The 16,457-nt window shown below is 43.3% G+C and overlaps 1 protein-coding gene across 3 annotated transcripts in view; it reads right to left on the bottom strand.

The window, feature by feature from the left end:
• Window positions 1-4,526: 4,526 nt before the first annotated feature.
• Window positions 4,527-16,457, bottom strand: part of eogt (EGF domain-specific O-linked N-acetylglucosamine (GlcNAc) transferase) — a 28,082-nt gene continuing 16,151 nt past the window's right edge. Inside the window, exons 9-16 of one of the 3 annotated variants that reach the window (XM_028825046.2) lie at window positions 14,685-14,777; window positions 14,508-14,579; window positions 13,806-13,892; window positions 12,662-12,730; window positions 12,083-12,144; window positions 9,784-9,903; window positions 9,380-9,482; window positions 4,527-6,893 (exon numbers count right to left, since the gene is read on the bottom strand). In XM_028825046.2, coding sequence (XP_028680879.2) covers window positions 6,747-6,893; window positions 9,380-9,482; window positions 9,784-9,903; window positions 12,083-12,144; window positions 12,662-12,730; window positions 13,806-13,892; window positions 14,508-14,579; window positions 14,685-14,777 — 753 coding nt within the window. In that variant the 3' untranslated portion in view covers window positions 4,527-6,746. Of the gene's footprint in view, window positions 6,894-9,379; window positions 9,483-9,783; window positions 9,975-12,082; window positions 12,145-12,661; window positions 12,731-13,805; window positions 13,893-14,507; window positions 14,580-14,684; window positions 14,778-16,457 lie in introns of those variants that run through there. The other 2 variants (XM_051921111.1, XR_007933865.1) reach the window with 2 other exon arrangements.

The following is a 16,457-nucleotide window of genomic DNA, read 5'->3' as shown; positions in this document are numbered from 1 at the left end:
CCTTCTGTTTTTTGCAAGGCGATCTCGTCGCAAAAGAAAACAAAAAGATAGAAAAAGAAAGCGGCGGCAGCTGACAGAAATCGATTTTGTTTCACAGCCGCTAGAAACGTTTGCTTTAGAAGATGAATCGGACGCGGGCTACGTGACCCCGAGCGCAGCACACGAAATGTTCACGGAGAGAAGCCCCCCATGCATCACCCAGAAAGGCATCTCCTGGTGAAAGGGCACGCCATCGCTCAAAGCGACGGAAACAAATGGCACGGATAATGGAGCCTGGCACAGCGTACAGCTATAATGTAGGAACCTTAAGAGCGGCCCCGGTGGGACCTGCAGCCGTCGTGCCAACCTCTGCGGCCAAAAGATCATCAAGTCGGGCGGAACTTCAAACCGTCAAATCTCTGCATCAAACTCGACACAACCCTGCACGTGACTGGACGGCGGCTGCCTGCAATCCGTTTGGGCGTTCCAGGTTAGCTTAGGCGGCGAGCCGGGGGGCGTCAGGAGGCACGCCTTATGCAGCACTCTTTGAATGAAGCTGGGGTCCAAGCACCACTGCACTCCCTGGTACTTGGCATAGCACCACTTTCTATATAGTGCCTTTCAAATCTACTTACCCGCCCATCAATAACTGGTTTTCACATTACTAGAACGTCTATTTATATAGCGCTTTATTCATCTCTCTATATAGTCTCTCTTATAGAGTCCCTTTCACATCTGTCAATCCATATATCATTAACAGCTTTTCACATTAGTGCCTTTCTTGTCTATCTATAGTTATATAGTTCCTTTCTCATCTGTCAATTGTATTTTTCTATTATATAGTACCCTTCAAGTCTTTCGATCTATCCACCCATCTATTATTAACAGCTTTTCACACTGTCTATCAGTCATTAGGTGTTCACATCTTAGATGATGAAAGACCGATAGGATTCAATTTATCTGTAATAGATGTGGGTCATACAGTATAGCACCTTGTTCTCTGTCCATGTTAACTGGAGATTTTGTTTGCCGTGCCTCAATCTGGACATTAAGATCGTCTCGAATTCATTTCTATTTTTACTGTTTGATTCCTTGATGTGAAAAAAAAGCCCCGGAAAGCCTTCGCCGGCTTCATCAAGCAGCACATCATTGGCTGCCAAAAAGGGGCGGGGAGTGAGAGGAGTGGGGACAATACTCTGGAAACGTGAACCTGTGCGGCAAAGTAGAAAGGCAGTCGGCTAATCGGACATCCCCTATGAATTTTATTCGTGTAATCTGACATCCTCAGATGGTGACATCAGCAACTTCACTCGTCAAGTTTAACATCACATCCAACTAGAAGTCGAGGAGTAGGCAGGCAGTGTGGTGGAGTGCTTAAGGCTTTGGACTTCACACTCGGAGGTCTTGGGTTCAAATCCCGCTACTGACACTGCGTGACCCAGAGCAAGTCGGTTCTGTCTGTGCGCCAATTGGAAGAACAAAAGAAAGGGAACTAGTTCTATCACAAATATTGTAAGTTAAGTAAATGTATACATGAAAATTTAATGGGGCGCTAGCTATAAGGGGGAAACAAGGAACAACAATTAACAGATCTGCTGCCAGATGATAATTTAAAAAAATCCAGATTGCACCTATGCTTTAGAAATGTAATTCTAGGTATAGAAAACACAAATATTAACAAAGGCACGCTGAAAGATTAAAGGACCTTTACGGGGTTTATACTTACTAAACATGGTGATCTGATCCACACGCAGGTAAGCATCGGTCTGGACGCGGTAGCCGTGGCATTAAGGACCTCATCAGGCCACCAACAGTGAGGCGACATCTCAGACTCGACGGCGTAGCCGCGTTTGTTCTGTGAACCTCCGGCGCCATCTGCTGGATCATCTCGGAAGTGCAGCCACTTGAAGTTTTAAACGTCCTGTCCTGAATGGATTCCTGGGTTGGGTCCAGATGGAAAGAGGATAGGGGCGGCACGGTGGCCTCGCAGTAGGTAGCGCTGCTGCCTCGCAGTTGGGAGATCTGGGGACCTGGGTTTGCTTCCCGGGTCCTCCCTGTGTGGAGTTTGCATGTTCTCCCCGTGTCTGCGTGGGTTTCCTCCGGGCGCTCCGGTTTCCTCCCACAGTCCAAAGACATGCAGGTTAGGTGGATTGGTGATTCTAAATTGGCCCTAGTGTGTGCTTGGTGTGTGGGTGTGGTTGTGTGTGTCCTGTGGTGGGTTGGCACCCTGCCCGGGATTGGTTCCTGCCTTGTGCCCCGTGTTGGCTGGGATTGGCTCCAGCAGACCCCCGTCCCTGTGTTCGGATTCAGCGGGTTGGAAAATGGGTGGATGGATAGGATGGATGGAAAGAGGATGGTTGGTTGGAGGGATCTTGTCCCCTGTCTGGTGGCACATACATCATACACATGGAGTTTCATTATAATCTGTGACATCTTCACAATATTTCCAGAGTTTGTGTTCCTAAGGCCTCCTTCTTTAGGCTTTGAAATCTCTTGATTTTCATTTTGTCTCGCCAGTCCTGCATAAACGCCCACATATGACAGACTGATCGACTCAACTTGGTGTCAAGTAATGCAAGACATCAAACATTTGTTGGGTTTCCTCGATTTTTAGGCCCTCTAAACCCAAACCCCCTCCCTTTTAGGCCATTTTCAGACCTTATTTTATGCAGGAAATGACACCTTTATGCTAAACAGTAAACTGACAAGGGGCTTTAGCAAAAATGACCAGAAGGACTTGAAGTTGTGGAGGCTTCATCAATCGAACTAATGGGGGGCAATGGGTCAGAAAACTTTGGGGGGGAAAAAAAAATTGGGGAATGGAAATATTAGCATGTGGTCTTCACCAGGCTTAGTGCTTGAAGCTCCGTTCCTGTCTCGTCAGACCAGAGGTGCTTTGTCCTCCTTGCTTTTAGGAGTCCTTTGAATGCCACTAATTCGAGAGTGGCTTCCATCTGGCCACTCTGCCATAAACGCCCGACTGATGCAGTGCTGCCAAGCCGGTTGTCCTTCTAAAGCTCTGTGAGAGCGGCCATTGGGTTCTTGGTCACCTGTCCAGTAGGTCAGTCCTGTCATTCACAGATCCCAGCAGACGACTGCCTTTAAATGTAAAGGCAATTCTGTAAGCCTTTCATCAGCTATAGCATCCAATAAGAAAATGACAAGAAAAATAAAACCTGAAGGAGTCATCTACAGCAGTGCAACCTTTATTTTATACAGTATACCTCAGAGTGCATACAAGCATCATACTGAACAGTTGTCAATATCGTCACTGATAATGAGCTACAATAGGCAAATGATCAAAGACCGAAGTCATTCGAGCTCCCCTCCGCCTTTGGAGACTCTTAAGTGGTCCGGTCCTGCCAGGTTAGCCCGATGTCCTTAGACAAAACTAGCTGTGCCCACGTAGTAATGAAACAGGACACACTTTAAAAATTAATAAAACAATTTTAAAATATGTAATTCTGGCCAAGCGGTAGGTAGGTACGCTCTGATGTCAAACGCTGGCACTGTATCTAATCGCGTTCAGCTCTGACGGGAGAAGAGCGTGTAGCCAATCAGTAGGTACCCTCTGAAACACACGTAGCTCTGATCTCTCGCTCAAAAACGTCAAATGTTACTCCTTAACAAATCTCTCGATTATCATGTCTGCTGAACAAACAGGTATTGCTAGTTAAGGGGAGGCGAGGTGGGCTCCAACACATGGCGACAGGTAGACTAACTCAAATGGAGGCTGGCACATGAGTGAGGGGGGACCCGCCCCCCTCGGCCCGCAGCCTCTGTCTGGGATTAACACAAATATACCGCTCCAGCAAGTGAGCCGTGATACTTAGGATGATGAGAGAAGTCGCAAAATCAGCCGGAATGTTCAAGCAGATTCTAGAAAAAAATCCGATCTAAATCCGCAAAGTAGTACTCTCGTGAAAAGCGGACAGATGGACAGAGGACTATATATATATATATATTTATATATATATATATATATATATATATATATATATATATATATATATATATATATATATATAATATAGAGAGAGAGATGAGATGAAGACGAGGGTCTGAGCCAGCAAGCCGAGAGGCCCACCCCATGGCCAAGGCTGCCCTGCCGTTCACTGGCGACTCTTTAGTTTGGGGCCGCACTTCCCAAACGCGGTCCTGGGGACCCCCTGGAGCTGCAGGCTTTTGTTCCAACCCGATTCACACTAATTGATGATAATTTAGTTAGGGAGAGCAAGAAAAGAGCAGCTTTCTCTTATTCTCCCTTCAGAAGAGCGCAGCAGTAGGGTTTTTACATTAAAAGACATTTAGAAATATTTCTGTAGTTTTTTTGCTTCGTCCTGCTCTGATATTAATCAGCATCTAGCCCTACAAACTTAGGGGTTGGTGGCACGATTGGCACTCCAGCCAGGGTATAAAACGTTGCCCTTTTCCAGTGAGGTGCCAAGGTGTCACCCGCTGAGCTCGGGTGGGTTCATGGTGTGGTGGGTCTCGCGCTCTCTTTGCTATACATAGCTTTAACTGTTTAACTCCTTCTTGGTGTTCTCCCCTCATTGTATCCTAACAGTGACAACTGACACCCGGGTGAGCAACACTAAATGGTGAAAGGCTGCGAGTGCCTCAGCGTCAGCCCCCTCTTTAGTCACTAATGGAACGGCAGAATGGAAACCAGAAAACAAACAGAAGTAAAAATCAATAATAAAAAAAAATACAATATCCACGTAATACATTTTAATAAAAATCTTCTAACACGCATCCATTGAAATTCCTTCATTGACCCCAAAACACAGAAACTGGGAAATTACAGCTCACTTAGTTAGGCTAGGAGTCCAATTAAAAAGGGGTCTCCAGGACCGAGTTTGGGAGCCACTGGATTGGATCCTGCACCCATCCCTCATTTACGGTTGTGTAACAAGACCTTAGCAACGGCAGCTTGTCGTCTTCATCAGGCTGCTAAAGCCTTGGCAAATGGCTTCTTCAGCTCTGTGCAGTGAGGCACTTGATACGGCGGTAAGGCGACTCATGGAGATGGAGGATTCCCGGCTCTCATGCTGAAGTGTCAGGAGAAATACGGGACCTCCTCTTCTTTTGGCTGCTCCCGTTAGGGGTCGCCACAGCGGATCATCTTCTTCCATATCTTTCTGTCCTCTGCATCTTGTTGGGTCACCCCCATCACCTGCATGTCCTCTCTTACCACATCCATAAACCTCCTCTTAGGCCTTCCTCTTCTCCTCTTGCCTGTCAGCTCTATCCTTAGCACCCTTCTCTCATTATACCCCTCATCTCTCCAAACCAACACAATCTCACCTCTCTGTCTCTCAATGTGAGCTGACCCTCTAATGTTCTCATTTCTAATCCTGTCCATCCTCGTCACACCCAATGCCAATCTTAGCATCTTTATCTCTGCCACATCCAGCTCTGTCTCCTGTGCCACCGTCTCCAGCCCATATAACACAACTGGTCTCACTACCATCCTGCAGACCTTCCCTTACACTCTTACTGATACCAGTCTGTGTCAAATCACTCCTGACACTCTTCTCCACCCTGCCTGCACTCTCTTCTTCACCTCACTTCCACAATCCCCATTACTCTGTACTGTTGATCCCAAGTATTTAAACTCCTCCACCTTCACCAGCTCTACATACAGGACCACCTCTGACCACTCCAAAGTGAGGGAAGCCACGTCAGCAGACCACGCTGCACGGGTTAATGTAAGTGGGCCCTGCAAAGGTCTAAATGAGTAATGGAGGTATTTCTGCAGCACTCCAGCTAAAGGTCTACCAGTTCATTCAGTCCTTAAAAACACCATCAGGTGAGCTCTTTACTCCAACAGCAAACGTTGAGTGCGTCGCAGGGCACTAAACACGAGGATACCATGAAAAGAATTTAAACTTGAAACAGTTTCGGCACACGAGCCTCAAAGATTCTTGTGGGTATCAAAGACACGTTTTACCGGAAATACTTGGGCCACTTTGGAATGGTCCTGAAAATGAATGGCGGCTCTCCGAGGATGTCCCGTAGCCTTCATTGTCCAATACGCTGATGTGATGACGCGTGTAAGACCCCTGAGAATTCCATACTGCATCACAGACTTAATAAATACGTAGCAGACATTCAACGCAAGTCACGTGTACTTTACAGTTTTATCGCACATTACATCCTTACACATTCCTTCTCATTCACTGAAATGGATTGCAATTCAAACAAATCGTTCACGTCACTGCGTGCAGAACGCGTTCCTCTTTATGTTACACGCTCACACACACACCGATTTTTAATCTTCAAGTTCATTTCCTAAAAGAGCTGCCGACCGTCGAGCCTTTTGGATTGAAGCCCCCCAAACAGCAGCCACCCTCGCACATCATGTACCAGACGTGACATCGAGTACTTCAGTGCCTACTCAAGGGGGGCCGACTCCTACGTTTCACAAGCTACAGCCGTTGGTCAATTCTGAAGTGACCCCTGAGAAACCGTACTTCTGGTCAGCTCACTAATAAAGTGCGAGAAGAAACCGGAACTTTCACCAATTGAGGAAAGCTGTGGTTCTATGGAGGAACTGGTTAATGCCAAAAGTGTGACCCTTCCCATACCTTAGATCATTCATTATTGCTGAAGTAAAACATAATCATTTAACCCACAAGGGATAAAAAGGCAAAAAAAAATAGAAAACCATGTGCATATCTTGAAACTAAGACCTGGTTAAAAAAAGTAAATGCTCAGATAATCGAAGGAAATCGCTTATTGGCAAAGTCCTCCCTCTGCACGCCTCACAGCTCGTCCCGTTTCCACCTGAAAGGCCACCGAGGGTGCTGCTTAACATACTCTGCTGCTGACAGAACAAGGCGCATGAACTCCTGGACATCAAACAAGTAGTTGGTGAATTTGGGGTGTTCTCCAAGAGTGGGATGGTGGCCCTGCGCATAAGGAGACATAAAAGAAGAAGATGAATCAAAAAGGAGAACTCCTTAGGAATACAAGCACGCCATCCATCGTCCGATTATGGTAGAGCGGGTGGATGGAAGAAACTCCTGAGCAGAAGACACGGGACGAGTCACTTAGGTATTTAACGGCTTGAGAGAGCACAAGTACAAGGACTTTCAGGTCCGACTCTTTGGGCAGAGCACTGGGTCTTGTGAAGGCCACACGCCTAATGCCATCTCTACAGTGAAGCATGGTGGGGACACTGCAGAATGCTGTGGTGACAGGGACATTGGCCAGAATTGAGGCAAGGCAGAATGCAGCCAAATGTAGAGAGGACCAACATGAAAACCTGGGCCAGAGTGCATGCCAGCTCAGACTGTGGCAACAGTTCAAGGACCCGAAGATAACAGAAGAGACAATGCTGGAGTGACTTTGGGACAAATCTGAGTGTCCGTGAGTGGCCCAGACGTGCACCGTGTGTGTGTGTGAGTGAGTGTGTGGAGAGACCTGAAGAAGGCAGTTCACAGCAGTGGCGTAGCTCAAGTTCGTGCCGCATATCTGAATATGTTAACCTATTTAAATAGAAAATTTAAAATGACGTATTGAGAAAAATTTGTATAGATTTATTCATATATATAGAGAAACAGCAATAATTGTTCACATATAATTATTTATAAGCATCAACTAGACAAGAATATCGTATAGACGCACTGATAAGCCGTGTTCTAATTATTAGTTTAATATAATTACGCTGTGAAAACCTGAACCAGTGTAGTGTACAAGTGATAGGTAGGGATGAGCAAGAATGCATTTGGATTGTTAACGAAACGAAATTATAAACTGTGAATTAGTTGTGTATGTTTGTTTATTTTTGTTATTGCCTCATAAATTTCAACTGTCGTGTCTGAAAGACAGTCAGAAAATGATTTTTGAAGCATTTGTGGATAAAAATCAGAGAATTTGACTTTTTTCATTCATGAGTGATATTTTTCCAAACCCTGCTGCTTACACAAGAAGTGTTCTGAGCCTTTTGGACAATAATGCCACCCGGGGTGACGCCCCCTCCACCCACCCCTAGCTACGCCACTGGCTCACAGATGCATTCCATCAAGGCTATACACTTAAAGAGTGCGGAAGGGAAGAAGACAAACCGCCCGAGGTTATGGCGGAGGGGACAGGCGAGACCGATCTGATTGTTTCTTGTGGAGCACCAAAGTCCTATATAGCTTGGTGGTGGCCTCCTTGAAGAAATCCTAATACACTGAAGGAAGTGGACTGGACAGCTGAAAGGATCGAGATCAGAGTGAGCAATTAATAATCTTTTATTCTGGGATGGCACGTCTGAAGAATTGAAACATTGGGAGATATTTGATCTTCTAAAGAGACTCAACTGAGTGGGCGTTGTGGGATATTTTGGGTCTGTGATTTTTTTATGTTATTTGTATAATGTATGTGTTGGAAGAGGGATCAGCACGTCTGGGGAGTTTGTGTGATTTGCATGGAAGTCATTAATTACATTTTTCTCTGCACTGTTTCTCCGGGTCATTTTTTGGATAATACAATTTTATCAGTTGATGTAATCTTGCGGCTCTGCTGTAAGGGGTCCGAAGGCAGTTTGGGGTTGACGTACAATCTGTAATGAATATATTACTAGAAACGTGGTGGAGTGTAGCGGTTGGACTTTATGTGGCTATCAGAACTCGAGAGGACCTGCCAGTTAGAGTAGGATACACTGCCAGGTCACCCAAGAACACTCGGGGCTGTAAGAAGAGGAAAAGGGGCTTTGGCAAAGCCTTGAATTAAGGACCCTACTGTATATAAATGAGAGATTTCTGCTTTTCATCCATAATAAATGTTGTAAACCTTTCTGAAAACATGTTTTTTAATTTTGTCAGTCAGAGCTATCGAGTGTACAGTAGATTGATAAGCAAAAATGGCAAATGCATTCATTTTAAAATCAAATCTACAATATAATAAAATGTGCAGAAAGTAAAGGGGTGTGAGTACTTTGCAATTATTACACAGTGGAGTCAAAGAAAAAAAACTTCACGTCTACCCGCTGTCAGGCGTGTGTGCCCTGGGTATCGTCTGCCTGGCTCTGCTCAGGGGCGCGGTCACTAACTGTATCTTCTCTTTATCTACCTGCAGGTCTGAAGGACACTAAACTCCACCCACGGAGCAGGCCCCACCCCTTCTGGTTGGCTGTAACTGAACCGGACGCGTCCCACAGGGTGGTGACACCTCACTATGACCCAGCGATCACAGGGAACAGAGTGCCAGTGTGACAGTATCCTTTACTCAGCGTTGTGAAGTTTTCGTTTTTGGTGCCGATATTTACATTGCACCCTTTTGTTTTACGGGATTGATATTAAATACGGTTGGTGCCCCAATTCTTCTTCCCAGCAGTCTGTGGACACGGTCTCACTGTTGATCTCTTACAAAGGGTTTGTTAGTAGAAATGTATGCCAGCTCTACCAACCTTGTCTTGAGGAAACACTTTGTTCTTCTTTTGCCAGGTCACATATCGGACTCCTCTAAGTCGAGCTAAGTCAAAGTAGCAGGATTCATCCTGACAGTTGTACCTGCAAAATTCACAGGAGCCCTCTAGATATTACTACAGTATATTTTAATTCAAACCAGAGAGCACAGTTCAATAAAACATTCACAGAAATAAAAGCAGAGGGCACAAGTTGCTATTATATATTTTGGAAAAGTATTCCAGCCTTTTCTGTCTTTTAAAATCTTAGTCACGTCATCTGCCACGGTCATGCTCTGTTCCATTTACATTAGCCAAGCTTTTCCAATTCTCTCATTTTACAGTTTTAATATAAACAAAGATTAGCCTGCAATGACCCTTAGAATAAAAGAAATCGTACAACTTACAGTTCAAATACGACAGCCCAGTCCGGCAAGAAGAGCAAATGTGTGAGTCCTGCTCCATGCAGTCCAATAAAGATATCGGAATTGTGCGTTATATTTAGCTGTTCCAGAAACCCAATTTCCCTGTGGTGACGTGAGATACACAATTATTCACTGTACTTTTGCCCACTGAGATCCAGTGTAAAATCCAAAACCTAAAGAATGATATTTGGGCAAGAAAAAGAATTCATTACTACGGACGGGAACGAGTTGGCCACAATTCGCTCCTTAACACCGACTCAGGGCACCAAGAGTGAACAGAGGTGGTCGACTGGACCCAGCAAATGTAATCTTAAATTAATTTGGAGTGGAAACAGCATCAGGGAAAAAAACAAAATGTATTAGGAAATTATGTGCGACTTTTACAGTAAATGGTTTGTGAAGCATTTAGTAAGGAAATGACTGATTTGTGAATCCTGATAGTAAACAGGAAGAATTAAAATTCAGAGCAGTGTCTTTTTGTCATGAAAAATTGTGTTCTAAAAAGTTAGTTTTCTATAAATTAAAAAAAAAAGACCTTGCTCACACCAGCACTTTACATTGTAGTCCAATGGGGCACAGAGGAAAAGCTTAAAAGCTTACCAAATACGCCCATTAGAGGTCAAGTACTAACCTGTGTCCTGTGATTATACACACACACACACACAAACTGTAAAAAACAGTTTATATGCCTCATAAAAACAAAACATCATATTGTTATCGGATTCTGCCATTTTCAAAGAAGACCGGCCACGTGTGACAGCTCAGCACTTTCTGTGCAGTAATAACTTTTCAACTTCCAAGCAAAAGACCAAATCGCAGTAAATGTTTTGTGCCACGTGGTTTGGTTTTGCTGTGTTTATGTGAGAATTCACACAAGCGTATAGAAAATGTTTCCTTTCCTTACCATGAGAAAAAAAAAAAAAAAACGACTACCAGGAATCCTCTTTAATAAAATCCCTGTGTGCGTCCAGGTGTCCGTGTGTGTGTGTCTTCTGGTGAAGTGTGCATGCACGGGGCACGGTGTGATGTGCGATATTACTGTCAGAGAAAGTTACAGGTGTTTTACAGAAATACAAACCGGTATTACGGTGAGAGGAAATTAAAGGTACACAATACAGTGATGCATATTACAGCCACATACAAGCCAGTATTACTGTCAGAGGAGATTAAAGGCATATTACCGACACGCACGCCTGTATTACCGCCAGAGAAAATTTAAAGTTATATTATGGACGTACAAGCCAGCGGACGATATACAAGACAGTATTACTGTCACAGAAAATTAAAGACACACAATACACGACAGCAGCCCACGAAGAACGGTCAGCTCAGCAAGTAAACATCAATAAAAGAAAGGCTGAAAGAAAGAAAAATACGACCAACAAAAAGAATGAGGTCAAAGTCCCTTGCCATTTAATACAGACTGTTCCTACTAATGTTTATGCACTACTGTTCTAGCGCTCGTTATTGTAACAGGCTCAATGACTAGTATGCAATAAAACGCTCACAAACATTCATGAGAAACACAGACGGTGCAGATCAATACTCGGCAACATGTCTGCGTTTGAGGGTAAGTCTTTAAGTTTCTCCTCTGTTCATTGTAAAGCACCAGAATGGCAAGAAATTTTCTTTTAAATTTGCAGAAAGATGCTAACTTTAGAATACAATTTTGAGTGGTAAATGCAAATGCAAAATGTATGTGAAGAAATAACTTTGGCTTGAAAAATACCAAACTTATCCTTTAAGGGATTTTAATCTTAATCAGTCGATATTAGCACTTCAGCCACAGAGTGCCATGTGTTTGAAAGTTTTAACCCATAAAGAAATTGTGAAAAACGTTTATTCAGAATTCCACCGAGGTAAGTTGACTCTTACACCATTAACCTTTGCTCTCACATCGGCACTCACTCAGTTTCAGTTACAGTATCTAGTCTGACAGAAACAGAACACAGAAGTAGGACGTTCAAAAAGTCTCCGCACTTTTTATATTTTCGTTGGAGACGGTGAAGACACGAGGAGTAGTGATTGGGCATTAAAAAGCTGGTACGACGCTGGGGACAATGGATCGCACACAAAGGTGACGATGTAGAAAAGTGATGTCATTTGCTTTTGAAATTCTTAATAAAGTGCGAAAACTTTTTGAACGTCCCTCGTATTTGGGAGCAGAATCCACGGCACCTTCAGTGACTAAGCAGACAAAAACAAAGCATACAACAAAACGGCTTCTTTGAATGTATTAACCAAAGTACATTTCTCAAGGACTGTCAATCCAACAACTTACTTGTATTTGTAGTCTACTTCTTGTACTTCCAAAAAAGTCAGAGTCTTCATTGCATTTATTAGCTGAAACACAAAATGTAGAACATGACAACAATCGGGAGGAGAAGAAGCCATTGAGCTCCAAACAAATCTCCCCAAGTTTCCAACTGGGCCCCTGTGTTCTTGTTGGCGCCACAGCCCACCCTCTCTCAGCTTTAACGAGTGAAGAAAGGGACAGTTTTCAATTCAAGCTGCACTTCATGTGGCATTTGCAGGAATATTAAAAAGCAAAAAACAATTTGGTGACACATTTAGTTATTTATGCTCACAATTTCATGATCTTTTCTTTATTTATTGACTCTTTTTCCCACTACTTTTATTTACTTCCAAAGCATTCATTCATTTTAATTTTTGTCCAGAACATTTCTCCATAAGTAAATCTGTTGACAACAATACTTTCCCTTTATACTCTACCTACGGTACATGCAGGTGACATTTCTAAGACAATATGAATACTTGTGACACACACACACACACACTAAGATCCAAGTCTGACACACCAAGCACATCTGAGAGGAAACACACAAGACCCCCAACTGACCTCCTGCTGGTTTAAAATTCGACGATACTCGGTGCTGCGTGATAAAAGAGTGACACGGATTTTGTTCTCCTGAAACAAAACAAAATAAGTTGTAAAGTAACCGTTCACTTTTAATCATCAAAGAAGCGTCCGTTCAAGATGACGTCTTGTCTTGTTTAGGTAAATAAACGTTTTTAACGAGGCTAGCAAAGCTGAACTTATGGAAACGCGTTAATAAGGACGACACGGCAGTTAGAAGGAAATGCTGTGTTCTGCCTTGAGCTGCTGGGAAGGTCTTCTCCATTAAAAAGGAACAAGAGAGCAGCTCGAGTCCTGACACATGAGGCCGCACTAAGGTCAAAATCAAAAAAAGAAATTGCAATTCATTTTAATAATTCAGAACTAATAATAATAATAATAATAAAGTAAAGCATCTGTTCAGGCTCAAACATACATATGTGGAAAGAAGCAAAAACTTAGGGAAATGACCAAGACAACAATTGAACAGACACTTTAAGAGTTCATCTGAAATAATAATTAACTATTTACTAATTAATTAATTGATTTTTCAATCCCCCTTAATCCAACGTCAGGTTCTGGCAGCATCGTGTACTGAGCAGAGGAACCACCAAAGGGCAGGCAGGCCGTCACAAGGTGTAAACCAAACTCGGAGTGAGTATCGTACTTGGAGAATGGCTGTCCTTAAAGGAACTGATCTCCTGTGCAGAGTTTCTTATCAATGGAGCCTCACACCGTACCGCCATTGTCAGCCTTCATACTTAAATTGTGTGACGGAAAAAAGAAAATCACATTTGAATAAAAACGTTGACGTCAGCCTCCCATACGCACAAAACTGCTCAGAGTTAACAGACGTTTGTGACTGGCTGAAGTTTTCACCTTCATACAGAAGTGCGTCATGACGCTGTGACATTACAACTAAGCGTTAATAATCACACATTTCTACTGATAAGCAGCCCCCACACCAAAGATACAGTATGTGAACAAATCCAATTACTGGTGTTCCCTCAATGTCTTTATAACTCTCGGTCAGATTCTGTGTAAGAACCTGACGTGATTTAAGTACAAAACAATTATGGAATATTCGGCCATCCATGCATTTGAAAAATAATTTAAGAAAAAAAACGAACCTCTCCAGTTGGGTTACCTTTGGTTTTTCTTGCTGGATTCGTAACCTGTGAAGGACGTGCTGAGAGAAGGCTCTGAACATCCCACTGTTGTAACAGTCAGAGATCTGCAAGTCAGACATGAGCTGTGAGAGACTGGCACAGGACTGGGCCGTTATCCTGTAGTCAAGTTACATTTCACTTCTGTATTCAAGACAATAGCCCGTCTGTCTGCTCCCAGTCAAAGTCGGCTTGTTTGATGCAAAGCCCAATGCCAGTTTGACTTGGCATGCGCCTTGACGGCTACTTGAATTACGACGCACAGTGCAAGAGAGGAGACCCTGCTTGATTGAGGATTATTGCAACTGTGGACTAACCTTTCATTTTTCCTTTTCTCCATTATCAGCTGGATGCAGTTTGACCAGACGCAAGATAAAAGAATCTACACTGTACCCATTGCAGGAATGACAGGGTGCCCAAAGAAAAACGTAGTGTCCTCCCATTTAATATTTAAACAAAAACCAACAAGAAGAGACCATTAAAGAGACACAGAAAGCTTCAGTCCCAAAAACAAGCTCAGTGTAAAGATGACTGGCGGTGGAGGATCGAGACTGATGTTCAAAGAGCCGAGTTGACAGCAGTCCGACACTCCTCAGGCGAGACGCAACACAAAAGAGACGCCGTCCCTCAATAATAAAAACTTTACAGTACTGTATATCGTGGACAAGGTTAAGGAGACTCACCAGAGGAGTATTATAGAACAGGCCATATCTCATCCGAGGAAGCAAGGAAAATGTGACTTCTTTAAAACAAACCTACAGGAAAACAGAAAAACACACACATACACATTGTAAAGTGGAATTTAAAGGAAGACAAAAAAAAATAATAAAACACATTAGTGAGTTCAAAGTTTAAATTACCCTTTTAGAGTCAAAGGATTTCAGATGAATAACATCATGCTCAGTAAAGGCGCTCCATGTCTCTTTAAAGAGGTCTCCATATTCGTAGAAACTCTGAAAATGATAAAAGTAAGAAAACCGTCAAGTCCTTAATAAAAGGAAAAGTGTCTGTCCGGTTGCTGTGTCTCTGTCATTCCAACAGATGGTGCATCACAAAAACATTTCTAATAAAATGCATTGCATTTGTCAATCCAACAGATGGAGCATCACCCACATTAGCACTGCCTTTACAAATCCCACACCAAAGGGCATACAACAGATATTTGCAGTACAAATGTTAAGGCCGAGCTCTGCGGTCATTACTTAGATGGGTAGCACAACTGGGCCACAGAAATAAAGTCGTAACGCCCTCTTATCTGTGTTTTGATTTTTCCAGCTTCATTTAATTTTATTTATCTGATTTTGCACACTAAAGACTCCCAGATCACATCCGACCTGTGTGTCTGCCAGTCATGTAGGTTGCCATTGGTCCAATTTAAAATATATTTAAAATTTAAATCAGGGACGGTGGTTGTAATTGAGGGGACAACACAAAAATTGTGCATTATTTGATCCTAATAAAATTATTGGACCTCTAATAAAGTTGAACTAATTTAACATCCAGGCTTAAGGACCTTTCAAAAAACTTCATCAGGAAGTGTGGTTGTAATGGGGGGGCCATCACTCTAAGACAGTCGAGTTCAAGCTCATGAAGTTTTGAATATCAAGTGTAAGTCAAGTCCTCTTTATTGTCATCGCAGCCATATAAGAGAACACGGGGTGACAAATTTGAGGGCCTTCAGGTCCACAGAGCAACTGACGATCAGCAACACAAGACAGCATGAAGTGCAACACGGGGGCTCAGCTCAAAAACACGCAGAAGGGATTAGTTATTCCATTAGTTTCGAGGTTATTAAACAAAGTTATTACAGTGAGTTACAAAATTTAGAATGTAAGCACAGTTGAGGGGTAAAAGGAATTAAAAGTGTATAAAGTGACCAGTTCAGCTGGAGTCGGTGGAGTCATGAAGGTGCCCAACTGCCGCATACTGCAGTACCGTTCACCAGGCGGGAGGAAAGGCACCCATGAAATCGGCCACAATGCTTTACAGAGGCTGCATTTATTAAAGGGGTCTTGGCAGGAAGGCAGAGGAGCACCAATGACACCAATGACCTGTCCTTTCATAGCTGGTCAGTGCGCCGTCTCAAACACCCCTGTAAAACGTGGCGAGGATGGAGGAAGGCAGTGTTGCGTTCCTCAGCCATCTCAGAATGTAAAGCAACAGAAGCGGGGTTATGGCACCGGGGAGGTTCACTCCAAGGAATAGTCTCCACATACCCGAGGCATGCAGGTAGATTACTGGGGCTGTTGATACAACTGAAAATCTCGACTTTAAGGCTCTTCAAAAGTTCATCTGACGAATGGGATTGTAATGAGGGAGCACAAAACCAAAATGGTGTTACCACGCCAAACTGTTTCAGCCAATTGTAATGAGTTAGGCTTATTGTTTAGGTGTGGGTCTACACAGCGAAGGCTCCATGACACCTCCATGACTCAACAACGCCGATGGCATGTGGTATACCGGGGCACCAACCCAAAAATCACGCAACATTCAAAAACGGTAAAGTTTGTTTTCACTAAATTTCGTATTTCCATTACTGTTCACGAAATTTAAAATATCAGCTTCAAGGAGTTTCAGCAATTTTATCGAACAGTCTATCGTGCTATTCGAAGCACAAGAAGATTTTAGGAGAT

The sequence above is a fragment of the Erpetoichthys calabaricus genome, chromosome 18 (assembly GCF_900747795.2).
Source record: "Erpetoichthys calabaricus chromosome 18, fErpCal1.3, whole genome shotgun sequence".
In the NCBI taxonomy this organism is placed as follows: Eukaryota; Metazoa; Chordata; class Cladistia; order Polypteriformes; family Polypteridae; genus Erpetoichthys; species Erpetoichthys calabaricus.
Note: the sequence above shows the minus strand (reverse complement) of the source record. Positions and strands in the feature narration are given on the sequence as shown.